The sequence below is a fragment of the Pezoporus wallicus genome, unplaced genomic scaffold (assembly GCF_028554395.1).
Source record: "Pezoporus wallicus isolate ANWC-B61680 ecotype Strahan unplaced genomic scaffold, APGP_CSIRO_Pwel_v1 scaffold_7736, whole genome shotgun sequence".
Lineage (NCBI taxonomy): Eukaryota > Metazoa > Chordata > Aves > Psittaciformes > Psittacidae > Pezoporus > Pezoporus wallicus.
Window position 1 is genome coordinate 1107895 of NW_026636574.1, and position 26452 is coordinate 1134346.

Below are 26452 nucleotides of genomic sequence, written 5' to 3' on the forward strand. Positions count from 1 at the left end.
AATGCCACGGGAAAGGTGTCATGGGGGTGAAGGGGATGGCAGCAGCGATGGGCTCCATGGGGCGGGGTCTCCATGTTTTAGGGGGTCTCCACTGGCGGGGTCCCCCAGCAGGGCCGGTCCCGGTCCCCAGTGCCCAGCCTTGTCTCCTCCCCCCGGGCCGGTCCCAGGCGCCTGCGCTGCGTTCCCGTGGCGTGGCCGGTCCCGGGGCCGTGCCCCCGCCCGCTCTCCCTCCCTCCCTCCCTCCCTCCCTGCGCGCCCGCTTCCATGCTCCGGCTGCCGCCCGGCCCCGCACGGTGATGGGCGGCCGGTCCCCGGGGAGCCCCGGCGGGGCCAGGGCGGTTCGGCGGCGGCTGCGGCGGCGCAGCGGAGCCCCGCGGCTGCTCCCCGACGTGCGGAGCATCTTCGCGGCACCGCGGGAGCCGGCGGAGCGCGGCCGCGGACACCGCTTCGCCCCTCGGCCCCCGCGCCGCGGATGGTGCGACCTGTGCGGGGAGGCGGTGCGGGAGCGAGCCCTGCGCTGCGAATGTGAGTGCTGCCCGCGCCCTGCCCGCACCCTGCCCGCACCCTGCCCGCACCCTGCCTGCACCCCTGCCCTCCCCGCTTCCCCCCGCACTGCAGCCCCTACCCGCACCCTGCCCGGGCTCTTCCTCCCGCAGCGGCAGCGCTGGACCCGCTCTTTCCCCCCGCCCCGCTTTGCCCCGGGTCCCCAAAGCCCCGCTGCAGGGACCTGCAGGGAAGGGCTCCCCCGCACCGGGATCCTGGGGGGGGATCCCCGTCCCCCTGGATGAAGGGATCTGCCCGGAGCCTCCCGCAAAGGGACCACGGACCCCGGGGGAGGTGAATTGATGCGGGGTGGGCTCGGGAAATGAAGTTTTGGCAGGAAATGGGAGAGTATCACGTCCAAGGCGAGGCTGGCAGCAGCAGGTCTCGGTGAGCAGGAGGAATTTGCGTTTGCGAAGCTGTACGGTGAGGTGTAAATTCCTGTAGAAGCAGGAAATTTGTTACACGCCTTGCCTTGCCCAAACCATGGGGTAAGAGTACTCACGCCGGTGGGATTCACCAAGATGCATGCGCTCACATTGGCCACATGCTTGTGTTCTGCAAGAGAGATTAATCCTTCCATCGCGTGGGAGAGGACACGGAGGGGCTGAACGGGGTCCTGTGCTCATGCTCTGGGGCCGTGGGTCTCTGCAGGGCCCTTGGCAAGGTGTGACCTGCATCAGTCATTGGTGGTGAAGCGAGGAGGCCGTGGTGTGCTGGGGCAGGACCTGTGTCACAGAGAACCTGGTAGCGTGTGCTCGCTGCTGACAGTGCTGGCGCTGGGTGCTCGTGGTTATTTGGGGCAAGGAGTGAGCCGCGTCCTGCCCCGGGGTTTTGGGTTGTCTGCCCGGCCAGCAGCTCCAGAGGAGGCTTCATTGCTCAGTTGCAGGTTTGCTCGGGGGATGATGCCGTGTGCTGTAACACCAGCCTCACCAGGGCAATCAGTGCCTTGCCCAGCCCCTTGTGGTTCTTACGCTTGGCTTTCCTTAGCTCATGAATCAATTCAGTGTTTCTAGTGGTGGTTTGCACAGCGTGGTGTGAGCAGGGCTCCTCCATGTGCCTCCTGGTGCCGTTTGGAAATGAAGGGCAATTGGGAGAGGCAGGAGCACCATATGGCCCTGCTGCCTCGCATTAAGGTTTCAGCACTGATTGTTGTTAATTAAATGTGGCCCCAGCATCACCATGCAGCCAGCACAACGTGGCATGGGGACACACCGGGGCTGGCAGGTTTATCCATGTGGTGTTATTAGAATCACACTGGTTTGGGTTGATGGGACCTTAAAGCTCCTCCAGCTCCAACCCCTGCCACGGGCAGGGACCCCTTCCACTGGAGCAGCTTGCTCCAAGCCCCTGTGTCCAACCTGGCCTTGAGCACTGCCAGGGATGGGGCAGCCACAGCTTCCCTGTGCCAGCGCCTCAGCACCCTCACAGGGAAGAGCTTCTGCCTAAGAGCTCATCTCAGTCTCCCCTCTGGCAGGTTAAAGCCATTCCCCTTGGCCTGTCCCTACAGGCCCTTGTCCAAAGCCCCTCTCCAGGTTTCTTCTCGTTCCCCTTTAGGTAATGGAAGACTGTTACAAGGTCTTCCCAGAGCCTTCTCTTCTCCAACCAAAGAAGGTGATGTAAATGGTTTTGCTGGTGTCAAACTGCTCTTTCTCCCTTTTTCCTTATGAACTCCCTCAAAACCTGGTAAGAGTCAGTGTATTCACTGGAGCAATGCATGGATCAATGTGCTGAAAGACACAGCCTGGGTTTATGTGAAGCAAAAGAGACTTTCTCCAGCCATCCTTCAGGGTGGTCACAGGGCTCGTGTGCAGTTTGAGCTACTGGGTCTGAGGTAATAACTCGCAGAGTTCTGTGGTGTTGCAGGTACTATAAATAGTTGTTTTGAGGGACTTCTCCTCTGGATTTTTTCCATGGTTATATTGAAACAAATCTGAAATAACTCTATTTCCCTTTTCGCTTTAGAGGAGAATAGTTCAGAGTGTGGGAGTAGTTCCGTCCCTAAAACTCCCCAGACAACCAGGCAGTGGGAAGCGTGGGGGGGGGAACTTCAGTGGAGCTGCTGTTAGCATCCTCTGCATTCCCTGTGATCCCAACAGTGCATCCCTTTAAAACTGCCTGAAAGCTGCAGATGGGGGTTGTGATCCTCCCTTGGTGAAGCTACCACTTGTTTGCTGTTGACTCGCAGCCTCAAGTTTTGGGTTGTGCACTTCTGGCCTGTTTCCATTGACATCGGATCTGGTCATCCTCAGTGGCATGGGAAGGTGGGATTTATCCCTCCTCCCTCCCAAGCTGGTCTGTGTCCCTTCCTGCCCGTGCCGTGGGTGCGGTGTCCTGTGTACGATGGCATTGGAGGCTGATGCAGAAGCTGGCCGTGCTGCTGGCATTGGTTAAAGCCACTTGTTCTCAGTCCCAACGTGAATGTAATTGGGCTTGAGGAGTCACTGTGCCATTATAGCTGCCTTGAACACCTCCTAGCTGATGCACGTGCTTTGTGCTGCTGGCACCTTCCAAGGCCTGAGCGAACGCTGAAGGAGTGATCTCATGGAGGAGTGGAACGTGTCCTGCTGCCGGCAGCCGTTCCTGATGCAAGAGGCTGGGAAGGGGCCGGGCGGGCAGGCTGGGGTGGCACATCCCTGCTGCGCTGCCTTAGTGTTTGTTCTGGTGGGCAGGGCGCAGGAGCTGGATGCGGTGGTGACTGAAGCAGCTTCAAAGCCTTCAGCGGGGTTTGTTTCACTTTGGAGCAGCGGGGACAGCAGAGGAGCTGCAGCTTCACACAGTGGGTTGAAGGGACCTTAAAGCTCCTCCAGCTCCACGGGCAGGGACCCCTTCCATAGAGCAGCTTGCTCCAAGTCCAACCTGGCCTTGAGGAAGCTGGGGCTTCTTCCCAAGGAAATCACTGCAGCTCTGTGCTTCCCTGCTGGGAAGGCTGGTTGTGAAGCACCGCCTCGATGGTCTCGGTGGCAGATGCAGTTGTACCTGGTGTCAGATTTTGGTCTGTAGATGTTGTGACATGGCCATGGTTCAGTGAAGAGCTTCAGCATCTATCTGGGCTTACGCTGGTCTGAAGGCACCCTTATCTCTTAGAGCAGTTAATTCCACGCTCAAGCGCTGCGCTGAATCAGGAGCTATTTCCTTAAGGAGGAAGTTGGTTAAACACTCAACATTTCTCTTGCTCGTTTGTACAGCAGACTTCAGCTGTAACATCCCTGCTCCTCATTTGCTTAAGATAATACTTAAGATAATGACTTCTTGAGCAAGCCCAGCCTTGCTGGGATGAGGTTCTGCTCACACCAGTGGTGCTGTCTGGGTTTCTATCTCCTCTCTGATGTGACTCTGTCGTGCCTCTGGTCTTGCCACTGTAAACAGTAATTGCTCACAGCTCATGGGACCCACAGCACTCCACATTTTGATCCCATTTAGCTGGTCCAGACAGATTCCTGAGGCTGCTCCTGCCTCCGGGTGACTGGGGCAGGTCGGGGTGGTGGGCGCTGCTGAGGTTGGGTGAGCACAGGGTGATGCATCCTGCCCGCTGAGGCTCCCCCAGGGCCCTGCCCACAGCTCCTGGTCTTGGGGATCATGTTCCTTGCTGCACTCCAGTGCCCCGGGAAGGATTTATGGAGGGAGACACCAGCCGAGGCTCCAGCTCCCACCTTGCAGGTGAGATTTTGGGCTGCCTTTTCTCCTCCTGCATCATCTGTGGCCCAGGAGGTTTAGATGAGTCTGGTGGGAAGAAGGGATGTGTGCAGCTGAAGAGATGCTGTCAAGGTGTTGGGACAGCAAAGGGGGAATAAAGAAGTCCCCTGTGTTACCTCATTGCTTATGGTGCTTGGTGTGATATTTAGGATTAGGTAAACTTCCTCTTTGTTAACTCCCTGTGTAAAAGCGAGGATGTGTGGTGCAAACTGCTCCGTTTGTGAGTCCTGACCAGAGAGGGGATGGTTGTGATGTAGAGGGTACAAAGTGGCAGATTTCAACCGCGCTGTTAAACTGGTGCTTATGTCCCACCCCATCATTTGACACCCGGTGTAGCTGTAACCGATAGATGCCGTGAACGGGCTGCAGTGTGGATCTGAAAACCTATCTGTGTGCAGAGCTCAACCCAGCATTATAAATATGGCTCATCTCGGTGTGTTCCTTTAACCTTTGGTTAAACGCTGGGGACTTTTTCCCTTACATTTTAGAGGGCTGCAAGGGAAAAGCAGCAAAGTGAGGAGAGGAGATTGAAAAGAGCCCCCCGGTCCGGCTGGGTCCTGCGCTTTCTCTCTCTAATCTCTTCCGTTGGGGTGTTTTATCTTATCAAGCAAAAAGCCCCAGAAATAGAAAGTTTTCCACGGCTAACAGGGCAGGCCGGGGGATGCACAAGCTCCGAGCTCTGTGTTGCCTCATTGCTCAAAAAGAAAGAAAGAAATCAGCCCATCAAATGGCAGCAGGTTCTAAATGGACCACGGCAGTGGTTTATCTCCGCGGGAGGAAAGGCCTCTTGTGGAAGCAGACGTAACCTTGCAGTGATGCATCTGGGCTCTGCGCGCCTGGGAAGCCCTCAGCCTCCTCTCCCAGAGGATGACGGACGGAAAAGCGGGAGCAGCCGCTTGCTTTGGGCTTGTGACAAAGAGAATTCGCAAACTCTTCCGGCATTTTCCCAAGTCAAAGCCTTGCTCCGAGGGGCTCCGGCTGCTGAGGAGGCCGAGCAGGGAGGTTTTGCTGGTTAGAGGTAGGTGGTGGGGTAGGTCTGCGTGTTGGGGTGTGTTTGCTGGGTGTACACTGCGTGCTCAGGGGGTTCCTGCGGGGCTGCCCTGTCTGTGCTGTAGGGCATGGCTGGTGATGCGCATCCACGTGGGATCTTGCCTGGCACAGGCACCGGTGGCTCCAGCTTCTGCCCCAGCTCCTTCTGCAGCCCCGCTGTGACAGGAGTGCTGTGGTGGGCACAGCTTGGGGCTCCAGGGCCACTTGAAAGGAAAACGTGCCTTTTGGTACAGAACGGCTCGGAAGCATCCGCCTGGGTTTGCTCTCCAGATCCTGCAGTGCTGCAGGGACCCCTCTCAGGGTTGGTGGTCACCAGGCGGGTCTTGCTGCTCTGAACAAACAGGAGAACACCCTTGGGTGTCTGTTTGCAGACGGATGAAGCCTAAACCACTGTTTTCAGGCAAGTGAAACTGAAACCATCTCATTTAGCCCTAAAACTGCTCAGACCCCCAGTGATGGGGGATCGTTGCCCTGGGGGATGTCAGGAAGTGCTTTGCAGGGAAACGATGCCCCTTGGCTGTGTGGATGCTGACGCTGGTGGTGATGCTGCAGGTCCTGCCCTGTCCCTGGCAGCAGCAGCAGGCACCACCAGCTCTCGCCATGCTCAGGACCACATCCTGCAGCGTCCCTGAGGTTACCCCAGTGACGTCCCTTTGGGCGAGGGCAGAGGCACCGAGCCCAGGCCTGTCGTCAGCAGCACAAGTTGCACAATCAAACCTCACCATTAAAGGGGTGTGTGAGGTGCTGGAGGCCTCCAGGGTTCGGAGGGAAATGGAGGAAATCTCTGCTCCTCCACGCTGTGCGCTCCCATGGCAGCTGGGTCACGCTTCCGAGGGTTTGCCTTCACTTTGTTGGTGTTGGGTGCATTTGTGATTCGCTTTTTGAGGTTACGATGAAGTTATTCACTTAATGCAAGGGGGGATCGGTAACGAACTGGAGCTCTCAGGGAGCTGCTGCATCTTCACGGTTCACTTCAACATCACACGAGGGTCTCGGTGGCCGCTTTGGAGTGTGGCCTCTGCCAGCGCTCCTCTGCAGCCCCGTGTGTGCCAGGGCTGGCAGCCCAGGGAAGGGGGAACCCAAGGGGTGTTTTCACCAGGGCCCAGCACAAGCTTTGGCCACAAACTGGAGCTTAGGAGCCTCCCAGGGAAGGTGCTGGGACACTTCAGTCCTTTTCCATCCTAAACCTGGGGGCAACTGTACCTGGTTTCCCATTGACCCCCATCCTGTGTTGCTTTGGGACACGGGAGGTTTTGCTTGAGGTGAAAGCCTGGCTGGGATCAGGTTCTTGGAGCCTCTCTTGTCACCGGGGCCAGGAGCTGGCCCTCTGCCATAGAGCAGCACCTTCTCCTTTTGTCTCCCTTTCCTACAGAGCGGGGGTCTGTATGTGGGTCACACTGAAGGATGCCCCATAACATCTGTGGCATCTGGGGGGTGGGAGTGGGCAGGATGACCGCAGTCCTATATTTAGGTGCTTCAGTGGGCATCCCTGTTTCACTTTATCGAACTTTATTCCCCGGAGGAAGTTTTGTCTCTGGGAAAAGGGAAACTCCTGCCGCCCCCCCCCCAGGTTTTCCCAGTCTGCAATCTGGCTCCTGGCTTATTTCTGTTAAAGAAATGCCGTTTCCAAGTGTTGCCCTGGGGGGCTCCAAGGGAAATTATCTCAAAGGCGAAGTGGAGGCGTCCTGCTCCTCTTGGCAAAGCCATCACGTGGCTGCTGCCTAAAGCAGTGCTGGGCTTCTAAACTTAGCATTCCCGGCCGGATACGGAGCGATTAGAGCTGTTAATAGGTGACGGTGACTAAGGCCGTGCCATGCTTTAATCCTGTGAAGAAATGCCTGCCCATGATGGGGCTGATGTGGAGGTGTGCTTGGGAGCTGTCATTGCTGTGGTTTGCGTTACGGGTTTCAAGCACCCTTCTGAGATCACAGAATGGTTTGGGTTGAAGGGACCTTGAAGCACATCCAGCTCCAACCCCTGCCACGGGCAGGGAGCCCTTCCACTGGAGCAGCTTGCTCCAAGCCCTGTGTCCAACCTGGCCTTGAGCACTGCCAGGGATGGGGCAGCCACAGCTTCTCTGGGCACCCTGTGCCAGCGCCTCAGCACCCTCACAGGGAAGAGCTTCTGCCTAAGAGCTCATCTCAGTCTCCCCTCTGGCAGGTTAAAGCCATTCCCCTTGGCCTGTCCCCACAGGCCCTTGTTCCAAGCCCCTCTCCAGGTTTGTTGCAGCTCCAGAGCTGGAAACAGGATGCAGGGGGGAGATGCTCGAGCCCAGCCCGGCAGGATGAGCTCCTGCGAGCAGGAGGCTGCTGCCCAAACCCTGCACTAAGCAGGCAGAAGGGCCTTCCTGCTGGTGCCAGGTGCTCAGGTGAACCTACAGCTGGAGCATCCTCATATTGGCACCTCCAGCAAAGACTTGGCGAGTGTCTCCCATTAAAAGCTCTTCCAGTTGCTCAAAAGGTCACGCATGAAATTACCATGTAACAGTGCAGCTTATCTCTAATTAAAGGGAAAAAGGAGGCAAGTGGCCCTGCTTCCCCTCAGGCTTCCTTGAGACAACTGCCTTGGAATGGGAGGATGATGGACAGCTCATGCCAGATGAATGTGAAATGATAAATGATTCCCCTGTTTCCCCTGGAGATCAGTGTTTCCCCCCTCAGGCTCCAGCTCCCAGCAGTGGCTCAGCTCCTCTCATTCACTCTGGGGCGTTCAGCAGAGCTGAGCACAAATCACTGTTTTCAGTTCAAATATGGGATGTTCCTCTGCTTTCCTGCAAGCTCCAGATATTCAAACCCAGTGACCCAAATGCTGAAGGAAGAAAAGGGGAAGGTTTTTAGAAAACAAGGGGCTTGGAGCGGGCGGCAGGAAAGGGCTCTCGCTCCCGTGTCCTGTGCAGTGAATTCTTTTGCCTTGGTTTCAGGATATGTATTTATTTTCAGGTCGGTGACGTGGTTCTGGAATTTTGGGTAGTGTTTAAGGTAAATGTCGTGCTGTTTGTTCAGCGGTTAAAAAGTACAAGGGCTGTTAAAGCGGACGGAGGTTGTTGGCTCTGGTCAGGAGGGTCTGGAGTTGTCCGAGCTTTGAGGGAAAGGCTTGGGAGCAGCAGCCATGAGCATGTGGTGCCTGTTGGGTCTGTGGATGGGGCCGGCTGTGCCAAATGCAGCTGTGGGCTGGGGGTGAGCAGGAGCCTGTGACTGAAGCGGTTAAACCTGGGCTCTGCAGAGTGGTCCGAGCCATTCCGACCTTGAAGGAGTTAATGCCTCACAGGATGGGTCAGCATCCAAAGAAAGCACACTACGTACGTGCCTGGGCAATGTGTGTGTGCTGGGGGTGGGAGGTCACAGCCCTGGACGTGTCTGTGCCAGACTGGTGGCAGATCTCTACCTCGGCCACTTGAAGCGTTCACATTTAGAGACCTAAACCAGTTTGACTTCTGTCTCACGCCTCGTGTCTGATGCTGGGAGGTGAAGCATCCTTTCCTTGCGAAGCAGCCGAGCTTTTGCTGCAAGCACTGTGTGGGTGCCATTTCCAGGAACCACTGCTGGGGAGTGGTGTACCCCGTGGTTTGGTGGGACTTGAGCATCTTCTGTGTCGTGTGTCTCAGTGTGCCAGCAGACCAGGGGAAGGGAACACTGCCCGTGCTGTGGCATTGCAGCAAGAAATGGGGAGAGGTTTTGCTCTGGATGAGGTGTTCTGGTGCCTCCCTCCATCCCCAGATGTGCCTGAATGTGCCTGGCTGGAGTTCTGACCATAGCAGTGCCCACGAGCATCGGTCTGCTCCATGCAGGAGCCTGGTCCCTCCATGGGGTTCCCCCACTGCTCCTCGGTGGCAGTCGCAGGTCCCAGGGCCTCACTGTCTCATTTCTCTCCATGCAGACTGCAGGTACACGTGCCACCAGGAATGCCTCGGCCTCATCCAGCTGGATTGCCGCCGGCCCAGCCCGTGCCAGAGCCAGCTCTCACCTGAGAGCACCCTCCTGCCGCCCTGCAGCCAGGTACGTGGGGAAGGGGCTCCACGGGGGTCAGCAGCCCCATGGTGACCGCTGGCAGCTCCTCTCAGAGCTGGCTTCTTGCTCCTGACGGGCTTTGCAGGAGGGATGTCTGCTCAGAGAGGTTCCGCAGCGCTCCCGGATCACTGGCCCATGTCCTTGGACATCTTGTGCCTCTGCCCTGCCTGGATTTTACAAGGAGCTTGATAACCTTGGTTTAGGAATTTCAGCTATCCCAGGGGATCAAGGCACTTCAGTCTGTATTAGGGATGTGTAGTCACCTTAGCTGTTTGCTTGACCCCCACCGAGGGTCCAATGTGATGCTGCAGAGGCCTGTATCCCAATGTGGGTACCTGCCAGAACAGCTGTATGATGCTGCACAGGTTGAGATGTAAGACAATGCTGGAAGCTTGAAACATTGCTTAGAAACCCTCCTGCAGTGGATTTGACTTGCAAAGAGCCTTTTCAGTTTCTATATGCTGCTTTTTTTACCTGTATCCTCTCCTTCATTATAACTGTGCATTTATATTCCTCTTTGTGGAGGACGCTGATGCTCTTGAGAGGAAATGGAAACGGGTGCTCTGTCAAGGAAGGCGCAGGGTTTCTGTGGTGGGCTTGGTCGTTGTCTGTGCTTTGCTGTGAGGTCTGCAGAGCTTGGCCTCACTGGTACGTGACTGAGCAGTTGCTGCTCAGAAACAAGGTCCCATTTAACCCGAAGTCCGATGGGATTTATAAGGAGTTGTGCATCGCAAAGGGGCTCTGAATGGATTCTCCACTGAGCCTGGAGGCATTTGTACAAGGGTGTGAAGCCAGAGCTGTGTTGAGCTCTCCTGATGTCGCTGGGCTTCCCTCAGCAGCGTGAGGACAGCTGGATTGTATCGGAGAATCAGAGGAGCTTGTTTCTTCTTCAGAGCGAGAACGGAGCCGGGTTATTGATGGTGCCGGTAACAAGCGCTGAGCCTGCGCCTCGGGGCAGTTCATCACTGCCACGTCTCTGGTGTGACCCTGGGAAGGGGGAGGCATTTTGTGCCAAGGAAACAGAAGTCCCTGCAGTTACAAACAGAAATCCATAAACCCATTGCGAGGCCCTGGACAGGGCTTGCAGCTCTGAACCCCCCTGCCCAGCAAAGTGCTCTCTGGGGTCCTCTTATCTGTGCTAGGAATGGCTGCAGGGCCCTGGAGTCTGGGAGGTGTGGGGGCTGGTTTGAGGGTGAATCACTGTGATAAAGCTCCCTCCTTGTTTGGGGGTAGTGGATAATCAGGGAAAAACATCCTCAAGTTCCATAGAACCACGGAATGGTTCCAGCTCCAGCCCCTGCCACGGACAGGGACACCTTCCACTGGAGCAGCTTGCTCCAAGCCCCTGTGTCCAACCTGGCCTTGAGCACTGCCAGGGATGGATGGATGGATGGATGGATGGATGGATGGATGGATGGATGGATGGATGGATGGATGGATGGATGGAAAACAGTGTCTGTATTCCAGGGTGCCTGAATATGCTGGTGGTGGGGAAGGGGATTGCACACTGAAAATGCAAGAAACTCAAATTAATAGCTGGCATAGTTGGAAGTCATTAAATAGTGTTATCAATTGTAAGCAAACTGGAAACATCAGAGAAACAGCTACTTTAATATCATGTAGTTAAGTACTGTTCACATGTAATACCAGGCATTAATAATGTGGGCTGTGATCCAGCAAAGTACTTAAGAGTACATTACATCTGGGTCCCAGATTAGCCTCCCTGGGTGAAATCCAGACCAGGCTGAGGCTGACAGAAGCCTCCACTGGTCTTGGCAGCACCAGTTTGGTCCCTGGTTTTGGTAGAGCTGGCCAGGCATTAATGGGAGCTGCTGCTGAACCAATGGGGCCAAATCACTTTGGGATTTATTTGTTTGGTTTTTTATGGCTCTGATCTCCCAGGCAGGTGGATTGCAATGGAAGAGTGAGGGCTCTTTGGATAAACCCATCAGTGTGAGTGCATCCAGCTTCTCGTGGGGCACTGCAAAGCTGCCTGCAGCTCATTTCCATTGTGAAATGCTCTGGGCTGAGGCTTCAGTGCCTGTGCCATTCACCAGCCCAGTGCTCACTCTCTTCTTGTGTGGCAATGCTCAATTTAAGCCTCTTTCTCTCCTAAATAGAGTCTGTGAAGCCGAGGAGGTGTGTGCCACCTCAGGAGCACATGTGCTGCTAAGAGGAGGGCTTATTTATTTGCCATTTGGATCCTTGCCTTCCTCTTTAAGATGCAGATGTTGCATCCTCCCGCCAGTCTTTACGTTGACATCCTGGTTTGTATTCATGGGATGCTGCTGGTGATGGGGTAGGGAGCTGTCACAGCCTTGTAGCAAGTCCTTCAGCAAGCAGATACAGATGGAAGGGTATGAAAGCCTTGGTGTTTTCCCAGAGAAACTGTGGCTGCCCCATCCCTGGAAGTGTTCAAGGCAGAAGAGCTTCTGCCTCAGAGCTCCTCTCAGTCTCCCCTCTGGCAGGTTAAAGCCATTCCCCTTGGCCTGTCCCTACAGGCCCCTGTCCAAAGGCCCTCTCCAGCTTTCTTGTTGGCCCCTTTAGGTACTGGAAGCTGCCCTAAGGTTACATAGGATGGATTCACTCAGTGGCACGATGCTCTCACGCCTTGTTCCCTCTTCCTTTTCTGAAGTCTGGTGGAGAGCTGTCGGTGTGTACATTAATACATTACCTAAGCAGAGTCCTTTTGAACACAGGGTGTCTGGCTTTCCTTTACCCCCCTCAACCTGCTCATGAATAGGGGTGGGGAGAGCCCATGCCGGGATGTGCTGCATCCCTATGGATGCAGAGCCCCGACCAAGGGAGGATGATAGGAGCAGAGCCCTGCTCCTGCCTGGCGCCAGAGAGAGCTGTGATCTTCACCAAGAAGGAAGGTCAGAGCTGCTTTAAAAGCTGCTGGGTAAAATGCAGGGTGTGAGTGGGATGGAGGAGCTGGGAGAGTGGGATGGAGGAGCTGGCTCTGGGTATGGGTCCGTGCATGGGGGCAGAGGGAAGCAGGGATAATGCTATTGCTCTGAGGCTCTTTCCAAGGACAACACAGCATCTTAATCAGCCTGGAGCAAGTGCTTCGTGCAGACAGGACCTGAAGCTGAGCTGCTTTCTCCTGGGCTGCAGTAGACGCTGCCTCAGCCGGGTGTCAGCACTGCTGAAATCACTCCTGCTGCTCCAAAATGAGCTGCAGAGCGGAGAGGAACCCACCGCCCTCCCACGGCGTGACGACCCGGGGCTCCTGGAACCCCAAGGATGGTCTTCCCTTCCCCATCACCTTTCAGCAGCCGAAGTCCAGCCTGGACTTGCTTCCCTAAGGCAGCAGATGCAGCGCAGCTCTCGAGGATGCGCTAACAGGGAAGGAGCCCGGAGCCAGCCTGCGTGGCGATGTGCGCTGGGTATCAAAGGAGGAGCTGGGGGCACCCAGGGGCCGGGCCGTGCCCGCGGCCAAACCCAGCTCCTCATCCCCAGCGTGCAGCAGCGGGGTGACCGATCCTGCGAGAGGAAGTGGCCGGGCTGCGGGGCGAGCGCAGGAAGGGGAGGTGATGCTGGGTGCCTGAGTGAGCGCCCCGGGGGATCAGAGCGGGAGCTCCCGGGGCCGAGAGCGGGAGCAAACTCAGCTCTGCCCCTTCCATGCTGCGCAGGGAGGCGGGTGCAGGGGGAGAGGGAAGGGTTACCCAGCGCGGCTGCCTGTTAAAGAGAAACAGCTCCGCTGGCTCCCGAGGATGAGCAGGAGCAGCTACTGCAGATAAGCGCCGGCGAGCGGAGGATGTGAGAGCCGGGTCCCTGCTGGTGCGGGAGCCGGAGCGGGGACCGCCGATGGTCAGCAGCCCCCCGGTGAGCCCCGGGTGTGCTCGGCCTCTCGCCTCTGCCGGGCTTCGATGACCATCGGCAGCAGCATGAGCAGCGGGTACTGCAGCTTGGATGAGGACCTCGAGGATTGCTTTTTCACAGCAAAAACCTCTTTCTTCCGGAGCACACCGAGCAAGGTCCCTGCCAAGGTAACGGCTTAGGAACTAGTGAGGAAGGGGGGGGGGTTGTGGCTGTTGGTGCTCCTGCACGTTTGGCTGCAGGTGCTGCCAAAATTAGCTTGCAGCTCGAGTCAGGGCAGTGCTGCTGGTGGGGAGAAGGGCTCTAAGTGCCTCTTGCAGGGTCCCTGCTCCCATGCAGGGGGGTCTGCGCTGCTGCAGGTTTATCTCAGCCATGTCTCAACCTTTTGCATGCCCGGTTTTCCCTTCCCAGGGGGTCCACAGTGGATTTTGTGACTCCAAATATGTGTTTCCAGCTAGCGGGGGGCAGGCAGCAGCCCTGTGAGCTCACATCCACGGGTCCGGCTTCCGGCCAGGGACCTGTGGGTTGGCCTCACAAAATGCGCAGCATCGGTGGAAATTGGCCCTGTGAGATGGGAAAGTTACAGGAGTAAATGAATCTGTGAACTTAGCAATGGAATGATGAATCCGGCCCTTTGCTGGGTGCTCGGGTGCATGTGTACGTGCCTTGGAGAAGGAGAGAGCGCTTGGCTGGTCTGTGTCTCAGCCTGGGACGGGATTTCTGTAGCAGACAAACTGAGGAGGCTGCTCCCTGGGTTTTCAGTGGTTATTAAAAACAAACCAAAAGCAACCAAACATCCCCGTCGGAAACTTCGGGGCCCCAGCTAGAACTGAGCATAAAAGGAGAAGGCACAAAAGGCGCTGAGCAGCGGAAGTGGGGGTTTCACTCAGGAACAGGAGCCCTGCGGTACCGAGCCATGAGATCTGGCCCGGGGAGCAGCTCCTTCACCTAGAGATTCCCCTGCAGCCCACCAGCACTGACTCCAGGCTCTGCTGTGTCTGCATGAGGCTGCTGAGCTGCCACCCCCAGCAGATGCTTTGGGGTTCAGCTCTGTGCAGGGTGTGATCCTCAGGGCTCTCCCCATGACCTGAGCTGTTCCCCACGGTGGGGCTGAGAGTTTCCATCCGTTGGCAATTTGAATTCAATGTGGGATATTCCCTGTTAGGCAGCAGCTCCCTCTCGCTATGATTAACCGACACGTACTGCTGGTTTTTAAATGTCATTTGATGATTCATTCGTGGAGGAGATGCAGAAGATGATGGTGTTAGTGTGCAGTAGGTGCTGCACCCCATGCTGGTTTAACACTGTTCTTCTCAAGCCAGGGCACTGCAGATCCTCAGCTACCTTTTGAGATCATCCTGATCCCATTCATGCTCAGCAGCGCTCCCTCACAGAGGGATATTCCAGCCCCTTTCACCCAGCTCCTTGCTTGGATGTGGTGCAGAGCTCAGGGCTGCTGGAGGAGATGAAGCCTGGGGGGGGGTTGGTATTACAGGGAGTAAATGGCTTCTGTGCATGCAAAAGAAACCCACACACAGAGAATGTGCTGCTCGACCCAATGGTGTTGTGTAACGGGACTGTGTGCGGAGGTGGATTCCTGCGTGTCTCCAGCGAGAGGTGGAAACCATCCTCAGGCCTTGGTGGAAGGGGTCTGCGGGGGCTTTGTGGTGCTGCAGGTCCTGGATGGAGCTGGCCCTGGAGCGTGGCAGGAGGAGGATGAGGGGGTGGAGGTGCTCTGGTGGGGCTGGGCTGGATGGTGTGAGGAGGGCAGCAAGGAGAGCGTGTGCCTGGGGAGCAGCCTGGGGAGGCACTGGCACAGGGTGCCCAGAGAAGCTGTGGCTGCCCCATCCCTGGCAGTGCTCAAGGCCAGGTTGGACACAGGGGCTTGGAGCAAGCTGCTCCAGTGGAAGGGGTCCCTGCCTGTGGCAGGGTCTGGGGCTGGAGGAGCTTTAAGGTCCCTTCAACCCAAACCAGGCTGGGGTTCTATGGTTCCCACCACTGCAAGAGCAGTGTACGGCAACAGCGCTGCTTTGCCCTGCCAGGTACTGCATCCGTTCCTGGCCACGGGCAGAAGGCATGAGCTCAGACCCAAAAGTGCATTAACCTTCTTGGGAAAGGCAGCGTTTGTCCATCCTTAGCTGCCCAGGAACAATTCCCAAGGCCAGGATGCACAGTGAGGGCAGTCACCAGCCCTGCGCTGGGCAGGAATAAGCTAAATACGGATAACGTAGGGATGCATGTCTTAAAAGACCCGTGAAACAGTCTCTGTGGAGGAAATATGCTGGGTGTGGGGTAGGGGGGGACTGCCATTTCAAACAGTAGAATGGAATTTGAGCACTGTGATTAGAGAAATGATTTTTCTGACTGAAATAGCTGTATTAACCTAATCTAAATACCCAGAACAGCCTGAAGAGCCTCTTTCTAGGAATATTGTGATTCCTTTGGTTATCAGAACCATCACTGCAAATCATCCTCTCTTAGCAAAGAACTGGTTTAGATCTCAGATGTGACCCCATCACCAGGGATCTCTTGCCTGTGACTCTTCTGATCGGTGGCTTCTGTCTGAAGCCTGATGGCCTAAAGCTCTGCAGGGTTGCTCTTAGGAGCCCTGCATCAGTGGCCGGCTTAGAGAGGGGAAGGGGCAAGTTTCTGTCCAAGAATAGAAAACACAAGAGGCACAGAACGCACCTGAATTGCCTGGAATGGGATCCAGGCGTGGGCTGACGGGTTTAGGGGTCCAGGGCATGGAGCTCTTAGTGGTGGGATGCACGGGCGGTGGCCATGGGGCACCATTCCTGGGGAGGGAAAAGGAGGCTTTTCCTGCTCCTGTGATGGGTTCCCCGTTGCTGCTCCTGAGGATCCCTCTGATCCACCCAGCCTCCAGGGTCTCACACACCCAGGCAGTGGCTGTGGCCCAGTGGGGTCCTGCCCAGCCCTGACCCCGTTCGGATGGAGCTTCCTGGGAGGACCCACACAGCTCTCATTGCTGCTGCTGTGGCAGGAAGAACGGTTTCCAAGTAAGATCTCCATGGCAATCAAAACACTGAGCCCACCCTCACTTGCCTCTAACCTCTCTGAAATGCAGTGAGGATCCTTCCCCTCCTCCAGAGAGGTGCTGCCCCTCTGTCTTCTGCCTTTTCCTCTGAACCCCAAAGTAAACCTCAGCATCTCATTTGAATTTCTCAAAGGGGGTGAAATACATTGGGTTTTTTTGATGCTTGGTTGGTTTTTTTGGTGGCTTTTCCTCCAGATCTGTTGTATAATTCTTCCCCTCTCCTTGCTTGAGCACTCGAGCCTTTCCCTATATAGTGCTGTGAACAGTGGGAGTGTGTGGTGAAGAGGGAGGTGTTTGGCAGTGATGGAGAGCTGTGCAAGAGCAGAGATGTCCCAGCTCCCTGGTGACTGTGATGGGGCTGCCCCATCCATTCTGCCAGTTCTGAGCTGGCAGTTGTGACGTGTCTGGCTCAGATCTGAAGCATTCACATTTCGCTCCAGTCCTCTGTGCTGTGCTGTGACAGTGGTCGCAGGGTGTGAGCTGATGATGCTCCTCTCCATGAGAGCTCCCTGGCCAGCAGCGCTTCCAGGCTTTGATTTCTGATGTTTTACACCAAATCTTTCCTTAATAAGCAGAGGAGTTGAGGATTGATGACCTCTTCCCTTCAGAATTGGTCCTTGGAATACCCCTGCAGAATGAACAGAGGAGCCAAAGGGAGAGCTTGGGGAATGCGAGCTGTGGCAGTGCTGCTGATGTAAATGGTGATGGACCTGTGCCCGAGCACACCAGGGAGGGCTTGGCCACTCCTGCCTCTAGATAAGACAGTCATTGCCAAGAACGTGGTGGTGTTGGGCCAAATCCATCTCCACCACTCTGCTATTCAAACTCATTAGCTAAATAGCTGCTGAGGAAAACCGGCTGGGAGTGAGGGCACAGGGATAGTGTCTGGGTCGTGGCTGCAGGGAAGTGGCCCTTGCTCCAAGGAGTGTCCTCTGGAAGTGCAGGCTCAGTCTTTCTCCTATAGTGCCTTTCCATGGCTGGTTTTGTGGCTAGCAAAGCCACTGAGCTGTGTATCCAGGCCACAACCACACACCGGCTCCTTGGTACCGAGCGGGGCTGAGGTGGGATGGGGAGCCATGGGAAGAGGGCATCATCCCCTCTTGCAACGGCATCAGGAAGCGCCCAGGTCCTGCCTGGAGCTGTTGTTCCCAATGCAGAGGTCTGGAATGGTGCAGATTTGCTTGCTTTGAAAAGGTTTGTAGGCTGGGGGCTGCCTCCTGCAAGGGGAGAGGCTGTAGGAAGGATGCTCTTCAGCTCAACAGGGATTGTGTCTGTTGCCTTTCTTGGCTTTCTTTTGAGAGGATGTCACCATAATCAGGATGGCCCATGGGGTTTTTACCTCCCCCATAAGTATGTCACAGCTCACGGCTCATTAGATGAGTAGTAGGTTGCAAAGCAGAGGCTGGGGTGGCCAAGGGGCTGTGGCTGAGCTCCAGGCGATGGGCGCTGAGCGTCACGGCTGCCTGCTCCTCTCAGGGTGCTTGTTCTGGGCAGCCTTTGTCCTGCCAAGCATTAGCCCAAGTGCCAGATGGGGCTCGAGCCATTCCTTACAACTGCTATTTCTTGCAAGCAAGGAATCCTGTAGGCTATGGAAGGGGAGCGTGTCTGCCGCAGGCTGTGATGGGTGTGGGAGGATGCATGGAATCATGGAATGGTTTGGGCTGGAAGGGACCTCAAAGCTCCTCCAGCTCCGACCCCTGCCACGGGCAGGGACCCCTTCCACTGGAGCAGTTTGCTCCAAGCCCCTGTGTCCAAGCTGGCCTTGAGCACTGCCAGCGATGGGGCAGCCACAAGCCAGGCAGGTTCACCACTCGGTGATGCCCGGGCTTGGTGCTGTGCAGCCCCGGGATGCCCACATCTCCCTGCAGGCCACGGCTGGCTGCAGGTTATGTTACGGCAGCCTCATAGGCGCGGGTAAACTCCTTGTGTGCTGAGCTGAGCGTGGTGGGTCACCTCCAGCATCCGTGGCCGTGCAGTGTGAGTGGGAGCAAGCTGGCAGCTCCAGGCTTGCCATCCCTTCACTTCCAGTTGCACGTGAGGATGGCGCGATGGAGGCGATGGGAATGCGCTGGTTTTGCAGGCACAGGCGTCGTGGTGCGGCTGGTGCTGCTCTTCCCTGCTTCCAGCCAGGAGAGCCGCAGGTCCAGCAGTGACTGCCCGGGCTCAGGCGCAGGCAGAGCTATGGGGCTGTTGTTTTGTTAACAGCTTGTTTCATCCTGCCCCGGTGCAACAGGAAATGTGGCAACGGTTTATGGTTAAAAGCTTCTGTTTTTCTTCCTTCAGACAGAATTGCGCGTTCTGCAGCAGCAGCTTTGCAAAACCAGAGCTCTGGGTACAGTGGAGAGCAAGAAGTAGCTGATTTAATCGTACACGGTGGAAAGAGCAGCACTTCCCTTCCCTGGGCTGGTCTGGGCCCTGCCCCCAGCTGGGTTTGGGGCTGTAAAAGACATAAAGGATTACAGGCTTCTTGTCCCTCGGGTTTGAGGGTGCCAGAGGAAGGGGAGCTGGCAGAGTCTTGTGGTGGAGTTGCTCCCGTGCCACCCCTGGGGTGGAAGGGAAGAGCTGCTTTGCTCTGGCGCTGTTCTGTCGCGCCGCTGGTCCAGGTTAACTCTCCCAGCACATTGCAGTTTGCCTGTTAAAACCAAAGCACTGCTAAGAACTGGCCTTAGGCATTGCTACTGTGAGAAGTGCTAACTTCTGCCTGGGTTTCTGCACCACAACCGATGTGAGGGACGAGGGGCTGGGGTGTCCCGTGCTGGGTTATGCTATCCACACAACCTGCTGTTTCGGAGGTGCAGCCTTAACTCCTGCAGGTCACAGAGCCCCATGCAGGGACACTGCTCTTGTTTGCCAGTGCAGATTGGTTTTCTCTGCACACCTTAGATTGTGCTGCAGTGGGAACTGTTACACCATCTGCCACTGACGCCGGGAGCTTAATAAAGCAAATTAATTCCATGCTGGGCGGAAGATGACTTGTAAAATGACCCTTAGAGAACGCATCGTGGCTGCTAAACCCTGCGTTTGCCCAATTGTCATAATGCAGGGTTTCCTTTTCAATTACAGTTGCATGTGGAAGGAGAGAACAACTTGTTACCCACAGCTGCGCCTGCGTGAGCATTTCGGTTGTGACGGCCAAGGGCTGGAGTCCCGTTTCCTTAGGGCAATTCCGCCGTCGGGGTGTTGGCTCTTCCAGCTGCAGATGAAGGCTCGGTGTGGTGGAAGTGCTGGTTTATGCTGGATGGGCAGCGGGTGCTGGAGCGATGCGGTCTATGGGGTCTATGGATGCTTTGGCTCCCGTCTGGGTTAGTCCCAAACAAATCAATGTGGTAAATAAGGAAATTAGGGGCTCTTTCCTAATGTGCTTTCCAGGATGAGGGTCTGAGCATGAAGAAGCTGCAGGATGGGCAGAGGAAAGCAGTGATTTGTAAGTGGGAACCGAGCTGTCTCCTGCATTCCCCAGTGCTGCTGGGGCAGGAGGTGAAAGGGGCAAAGCGCCCTCCTGACAGGGTATATCCCAGCTGCTGGCTGCTTCCAGAAGGGACACCGCACACTGAGCTGTGTCATCCAAGACTGCGTCCAAGCTGGCCTTGAACACCGCCAGGGATGGGGCACGGTGTGAGAGCTCTGACGTGGTGCCACCAGCACCACATTCCTGAGCCAGGCGTCCCAGAGCCGTGAGTGATTACTGTTCCCCAGAGCATGAAGCAATTAACATCTGTCTTGTGCCTGCTGGAGCCCCAGGGACCGGCTCCGCTCCTGGCTGCCGCGGCTCTGGATGCGCCGTGCATCCTCCATGGAAACCGGGTGGCATCAGCGCACGAGCTGCTCCAAAAGCTCTTAATTGCTGGCACACGCTGCTTTCCTAAGCTGGAAACATCACAAGAGGGGAGGGACTTGCCCTGTTGGGGAGAAGCAAATCGCAGTGACAGGGACAGGCTTTCATGGTGCGTGTCTGGATGGATGCTGGTGGGCACCGGGTTGTGTGTGTGCCATGGTGACGGGCAGTGAGCACGCCCAGCGTGTCTTACCCCTGCAGATAAAGGTCTGTGCATGCAGGAGGGCTGCACCCAGTGCTGCCTCACTGGGTGACTCTGGGGCAGCCCTGGTGGGTGCCAGGCTCCAGCACTGTGAAATGGGTGATGTGAGGAAGTGGAGGGTTTCTGAGTGCGCGTCCTCCCTTCCCTGAAAGGGAAGGTTTTCATTGTCTTCAATTCTTCTCTCCTCACCCTGTGCCAGCGCCTCAGCACCCTCATAGGGAAGAGCTTCTGCCCCAGAGCTCATCTCAGTCTCCCCTCGGGCAGGTTAAAGCCATTCCCCTCATCCTGTCCCTACAGGCCCTTGTCCAAAGCCCCTCTCCAGGTTTAAGGCCCTGAACCAGGAGCTGACTCTCATACCATGTCCATGCTGCGCCAGGTCAGCGTTCCGAGAGGTCTCGTGCTGTTTGTCACTCTCAAGCAGAAGCTGTGAGCTCTCACTTGGGACTGACTTCAATGAATCTGGGGCTCTCGACCCCCAGGCTGTAGCTGTCCTGCAGATTGCAACCAGGATTCCAGCTTGTCCTGTGCTTGATTATCCTCCTAAAAGAAATATCATGGGTAGCCTTGGGCAATCCTGGCTTATTTACAGCTTGCTGCATCCTTGTGTGCTGTGGGGCTGCTTGGCAATAGAGCAGCGTTGCTCCCAAGGTTCTTTTTCCCCTTTTCTTTCCTGTCTTAGAGGTTACAGTTTGCATTCTCAGCCTCACCAGCCTCGATAGCGCATCCCTTCACGCTTCCTGCTCTCACTAATGCTAACTCCTGAGCGAGCCCCCATAAAATATGGGCTTGCTGCTCGTGGTTTCAGGCAGAATGTATTTACAGCCTGTCTCCAGGGAAGGGGGTGAGCTATGGAATCCAGCCTGCTGAGCACAGCCCAGGACACATACAGGCTTGTTGCAGCAGGTCTGGATTTGGGATGCTGCAGGCTGTGCTTTGGAGGAGACCCCACTGAAAGGCTTTGGGTAACCCAGCAGTGTCAGACCTTGAAGCACAAGAGGAGCCTCGTGCAGGGAGTTTCCAATGGTCTTGTGGCTATAAGGTCATCGAGGCTGCTCGGGTGCTGGAAGTGTTGCTGCTGGTTGGTGTCTGGCACCATGGGTTGATGTGATCCTTATCTCTGGGCTGGTACCTTGTGGGGATGCTCCTCAGCTTCGTGTCCTCACAGAGACAGGCAGTGCAGGGTTACATAGGTCCTTGCTTCCATCCCACAGGCACAGGAGCAGTAACTCTGCTGTTAATGCTCCTGTAGCTCTGTCAGTGCAGACTGTTCTAGATGGACACTGGAGGCGAGTGGGTGCTTTTGTCTGAGGTACCTCTTTGGAGCTTGATGCATCCACAGGGGATGTGGATGGGATGCAGGGGGGTGTCCCACTCGCTGCATGTCTGCCGGGGGCATGGCTGTGGCTCAGTAGCTTCAGCTTTGTGCTCTGGGTTTCCCTCTCCTCCTTGCCTTGCTCCATGAAGCACTTCACTGGGTGCCCTGGGGAGGGATCACATCCTGGCGCTCCGTTTCTAGGGTGTCCATGAGCCCCTGCAGCCAGTGCCATGATCCTTGGGCACAGGGGAGGTGGGAGCATGGCTCAAGGCTGCTACAGAGAAACCATCTGCAAATGCGTGTTCCTGGTGCCTCATCAGAGCCTCCTTCAGGCTCCCCCAACACCTCCTGCTCTGCCTCTGCGTCCCTGGAGGAAAGCAGCCTCACTGCAAACCCGACGTGCCACCCGCCTCCTGCAAAGCCATCCATTGCCTCTCTCCTTGAACACTCGAAACCCTGACTTGCATTTGGGAATCTCCCGGGAGCTGCAATGGGATCGTGTTCTCCCATCATTCATTGGCGGCGTTCCCATGTGTGACCTGCAGGTAAAGCCCGTTTGTTGCTTTGCCTTCCAAAAGGATATTCCCTAAATCCTGGGCAAGCAGCAGTGCCTGCCGCCCCCAGCAAAGCCCCACGCATGGGCAGCCACTGAACGGGTCTGCAGTGACTGGTTTATTAGTCATTGTACCACCTGGTGTGATTCCGCTGCTCTGAGCTGTAATCCCACAGCTTGGGATAAGAGCAGTGAGGAGTGATCAGCAGAGATTTAGCTTCAGGCTCTGCCCGGGTGAGCCTGCTGGAAGCACATGTGTTTCGAAGGGGCTGCCTGGCTTGGGTAGGCAAAGTCATGAATGCTAGAAATAGGATGTGACTATTATGGGATATTTCCTTGCAAGAAGCTCAGCAGGTGGAGGTGGCTTTTTGAAAGCAGGTTTTAGAGGCTGGATTCTTTGCCCTGGGTTGCGCTGAGACGCATTTACTGCTCTGTGCCTCTGGTGGGTTTTGTGTTACCTTCCACTGCTTGTTACTGGTGCACAGAGGTGGTTTGGGGCAGAGATGTGGCATCCTGCACACGAAGCCTCTTGGCTGTATGGACCATCTCTGCCATCACACTGCTGGGGTGAGCTCGGGGTCCTGAGAATGCAGTTATCCAGCACACATTACAGCTAAAGCCTGTCTGTTCTGGTTTCAGAATGTAACACAAACAGTAGAAGAAGAAAAACCCGAGCCTCCGACCATCCAGGAGATCAAGCAGAGGATTGAGAAGTACAATGCAAAAGTTACAAACTGCCTGTTGATGAAGCTGGTACGTACTGGGCTCTGTTCACCAATAAGCAGGGAATAAAACACGAGGAATACAGCTGGGAGATCCTGCTGAATGTGAGGGTAGAGATCTGCCCCGAGGCTTCAAATCCTCACTTAAGTGCAAATGACATGTAATGGTTTCCATAACTGACTTGTATCAGCCTTGGTTTTAAATAAGACACAAGGAAGGGCTGAGTCAGTACAGAGGGGAAGGAGCAGGACAAAATCAATAGTGACTAACCCGAAATGATGGGTTACTTCTGATGTGATTAATAAGAAACCCTCCAAGTCCCAGCAGGACCGAGGTCCTGCAGTCACCCACAGCTCTATAGACCTGAAAGCCCCTTGTAGGTGTTAGGAAGGACTGGAAAGACTTCCAGGAGCCTGACCCCCTTCTCCTTTGCTTCAGAACGACGATGGGACATACACGGGATTCATTAAAGTGCATCTGAAGCTGCGGCGCCCTGTGACGGTGCCGGCGGGGATCCGGCCCCAGTCCATCTACGATGCCCTCAAGGAGGTGAACCTGGCCGACATGACGGACAAGAGAACCTCCTTCTACCTGCCGCTGGATGCCATCAAGCAGCTCCACATCAGCAGCACGACCACGGTGAGCGAGGTGATCCAGGGGCTCCTCAAGAAGTTCATGGTGGTGGATAACCCCCAGAAGTTTGCACTGTTCAAGGAGATGCGGAAGGACGGGCAAGGTGAGTCCATGCTCTGAGCTTCCCTGCGGCCCATCGGGTCCAGGGACACACCTGAAGGCTTCTCACAGGGCTTGGTGTGTCAGGCAGGCAGATGAAGTGACCTGCTTGAGTGAGGGCCACGGAGCTGCTGCGAGGGCTGGAGCAGCTCTGCTCTGGAGCCAGGCTGAGAGAGCTGGGCTGGGGCAGCCTGGAGAAGAGAAGGCTCCTGAAGGGGAGACCTGAGAGCAGCTCCAGTGCCTGAAGGGGCTGCAGGGAACCTGGAGAGGGGCTTGGGACAAGGGATGTAGGGACAGGCCAAGGGGAATGGCTTGAACCATGAACAGATGGCTGGACCTACACAGGTCCATGCGAATGGAGAACTCAGTTTTCAGAAGGCGGCTGAAGCCACCTAAGACCTCACAAGGATCATTCCGGATCCATGTTAGAGACTCAGCTACTTCCCCTTTGACCCTGAGCAACACGAACCACTTTTAGATGCTCCCATTGACCTCCTGAGCTTTCCCCTGGCCTGGCAGCCCAGGTCTCACTGCGGATGTCTGCTGTCCCCTTGCAGTGCTCTTCCAGAAGCTGCCTCTCACCGAGTACCCCCTGTACCTCCGGCTCCTGGCGGGTCCTGACACAGATGTGCTCAGTTTTGTGCTGAAGGAAAACGAAACAGGGGAAGTCGAGGTACGTTGGTGACTCTTTCCCTTGGCTCTTACATGCACGCTAACTGTGTTGTGGAGAACGTGGCAGCATCGCAGGGCTGGGATGTGCATTATGGGCTTTGCTTTCTGAACTACTGAGGGTGATATCAGCTTCTTTCCTCCAAACTTAATTTACCAGCTGAGTGGACTGCTTGGACCTTCATTGAAAATAAGAATATTGATAGATTTTGGTGATTTCTTGCTCCTAAATTAGCTTAATATTAAAACAAACCTGAAACTTGAGCTGTGAAAATGCTGAGCCAGCTTTGATGGCCAACCCCTAATCTGGTTACAGAACCAAGCAACGCCACCCTGGAGTTAATCCTCACAAATCAGATTAGCTAAATGCTGTTAGAAGTAATCCACTGATTCAAGTAGAAGCCAGGGACGCCCTGGTGCTAAATTCACAGTCAGTTTTTGGTTGCAGTCGTGTAGATGCTGCAGGAATGCTGCTTCCCATGGCAGTGCTGAGCAGTATTTGTTAAGCAATCCCAGTCATCATCTGGAGACCACGTTTAACATGTTTAAATGTCTTTTATTGTTCTTCTCCACTAATTTAGAGGGGAAAATAACCCCACAAAATCAATGAGGTGAGTGATGTGTGCTTACTTCCCCTCTGTTTCTGCTGGTTTTGCAGTGGGACGCGTTCTCCATCCCAGAGCTTCAGAACTTCTTGATGATACTGGACAAAGAAGAAAAGGACAAAATCCAGCAAGTGCAAAGGAAGTATGAGAAGTTTAAACAGAGACTGCAACAGACCTTGAAAGAAGCCAAAGGGAAGCCTGGATAACCCTTTGGAAGCACTGGGATCAGACTAAGCTAGATAGTACTTTTAAAATGAAAAGACACTTCTCAGGACACCTTATAGTAGTCACCCTCCCTCTTCATCCTCTCCTGAAGTCCTTCAAGTGAACATATTGCATTTTCTCCTTCTGAAAGCTCTTCTCCCAGGGCCAGAGAACGGGGAGCCTGTTTTCAAACCATGCTGCTCAACCAACCAAACACCGTCAGAGGAGCTCCGTGGAAGATGCTCCGTGTTGCAACCCAGCAGGAACACCTACTGGCTGATGTCTTGAGCAGGGTCACGCTTGCTGTTAACGCTCCTCTCAGTGACTTGCGTGTCCTCGTGTGGAGGTGCTGAGCTCACTGCGTGTGCCCACGTGGCTGAGTTCTGGTTTCATAAGTAGAGCACAGGAAGCAGGAGGTGGTTGCACCAAACCATGTGGGTGTTGCAGCCATAACCAAGGCTGTTTATGGGCATGTTCAGGGCTGAGAGAAGCAGGGAAATGCCAAGTTCTGAGCCCAAGGCAGCTGCAACACCCAAAGAGTTGTTAGTACACATTAGTGAAACTTGGTGATCTTAATTCTAGGGAAAAGTCATCTGTTTTGATTCTATTTAACTTCCAGTTGTGAAAACAGATGTGACTGAAAGCACATCCCCCTGATGCTCACGTTAAGTTGGCTGGTTTTTAACCAGTTTTCTACCCTGTAGGAATTGGGACCTATAACTGAAGACATTCTGTTTGGAAGGTATAAAGATGATGGTTGAGGCTGATGGGTCAGTACTGAACGTTTAGCAATACACATCCACCAGAGCAACCCAGGAAAAGTCAAACCTAACCCCTTTCATAAATCAAACTGATGAACAGGTCTGGCACCGAGGGAGAGGAGCTCCAACCAGGGCCAGGGTGTGGAGGTGGCACCAGGAGCCTTCGCACCAGGAAGAGTAAGAGTAGCCTCAGATGCTTTCTGCCCACCTCTGATATGCTTTATCCCACTGATCCTCCTTGTGCTGCTTTCCCACTACTCCTGTCCATGACACACCAGCCTCTCCTTCCCTGTGCTGCTCTCTACATGTGCTGTCCTCCTTCCTTCCCTCCCCACGTGCAACTGGTGCTCTGCCTGCATGCCCAGGTTCTGCTCTCTACGTGGAGCTAGGAGAGGACAGCAAATGTCTCTCTCCCTTTCTCAGGGCTCCCACCATCTCTGACCCACGCACTTCACAAAGATCCTTGAGCTGGAGCATCAGTTAATGCCATAACTGCAACCAGAGCCCCTGGTCTTACTGATGCTGTGTCTGCAGGGCAAGGAAGGCTGTGGGGATGCTGGTCAGAGGATGGTTCCTGTGTTTACTCTGCTCGGTGCTTTGTACTGGGCATGCTGCTCGCAGCCAGGGTCAGCCTTCCCTTGGTTTACACCACAAAGTGTAAAGAGAAAAGGGAAATTAATACA

General features: G+C 55.4%; 1 protein-coding gene across 2 annotated transcripts; it reads left to right on the forward strand.

Moving 5' to 3' along the window:
* The first annotated feature begins 277 nt into the window (after positions 1-277).
* RASSF5 (Ras association domain family member 5) lies at positions 278-25666 on the forward strand. Of its 2 annotated transcripts, XM_057400724.1 has the most exons (6): positions 278-525; positions 9163-9281; positions 22715-22828; positions 23237-23534; positions 24088-24203; positions 24858-25666. In XM_057400724.1, exons 1-6 carry the CDS (start codon positions 297-299, stop codon positions 25008-25010), a joined length of 1029 nt encoding a protein of 342 aa, XP_057256707.1. In that variant the 5' UTR covers positions 278-296; the 3' UTR covers positions 25011-25666. The 2 variants fall into 2 exon arrangements, with proteins under 2 accessions (XP_057256707.1, XP_057256708.1); XM_057400725.1 differs by lacking the exons at positions 278-525; positions 9163-9281 and adding an exon at positions 12913-13285.
* Positions 25667-26452: the final 786 nt, after the last annotated feature.

Bases quoted from the DNA above. Each gene is read 5' to 3' on its own strand.
- RASSF5 (XM_057400724.1), top strand. From the start codon at position 297: ATGGGCGGCCGGTCCCCGGGGAGCCCCGGCGGGGCCAGGGCGGTTCGG. The intron at 9,282-22,714 runs GTACGTGGGGAA...TTCTGGTTTCAG, and splicing joins TCCTGCCGCCCTGCAGCCAG to AATGTAACACAAACAGTAGA. The intron at 22,829-23,236 runs GTACGTACTGGG...CCTTTGCTTCAG, and splicing joins ACTGCCTGTTGATGAAGCTG to AACGACGATGGGACATACAC.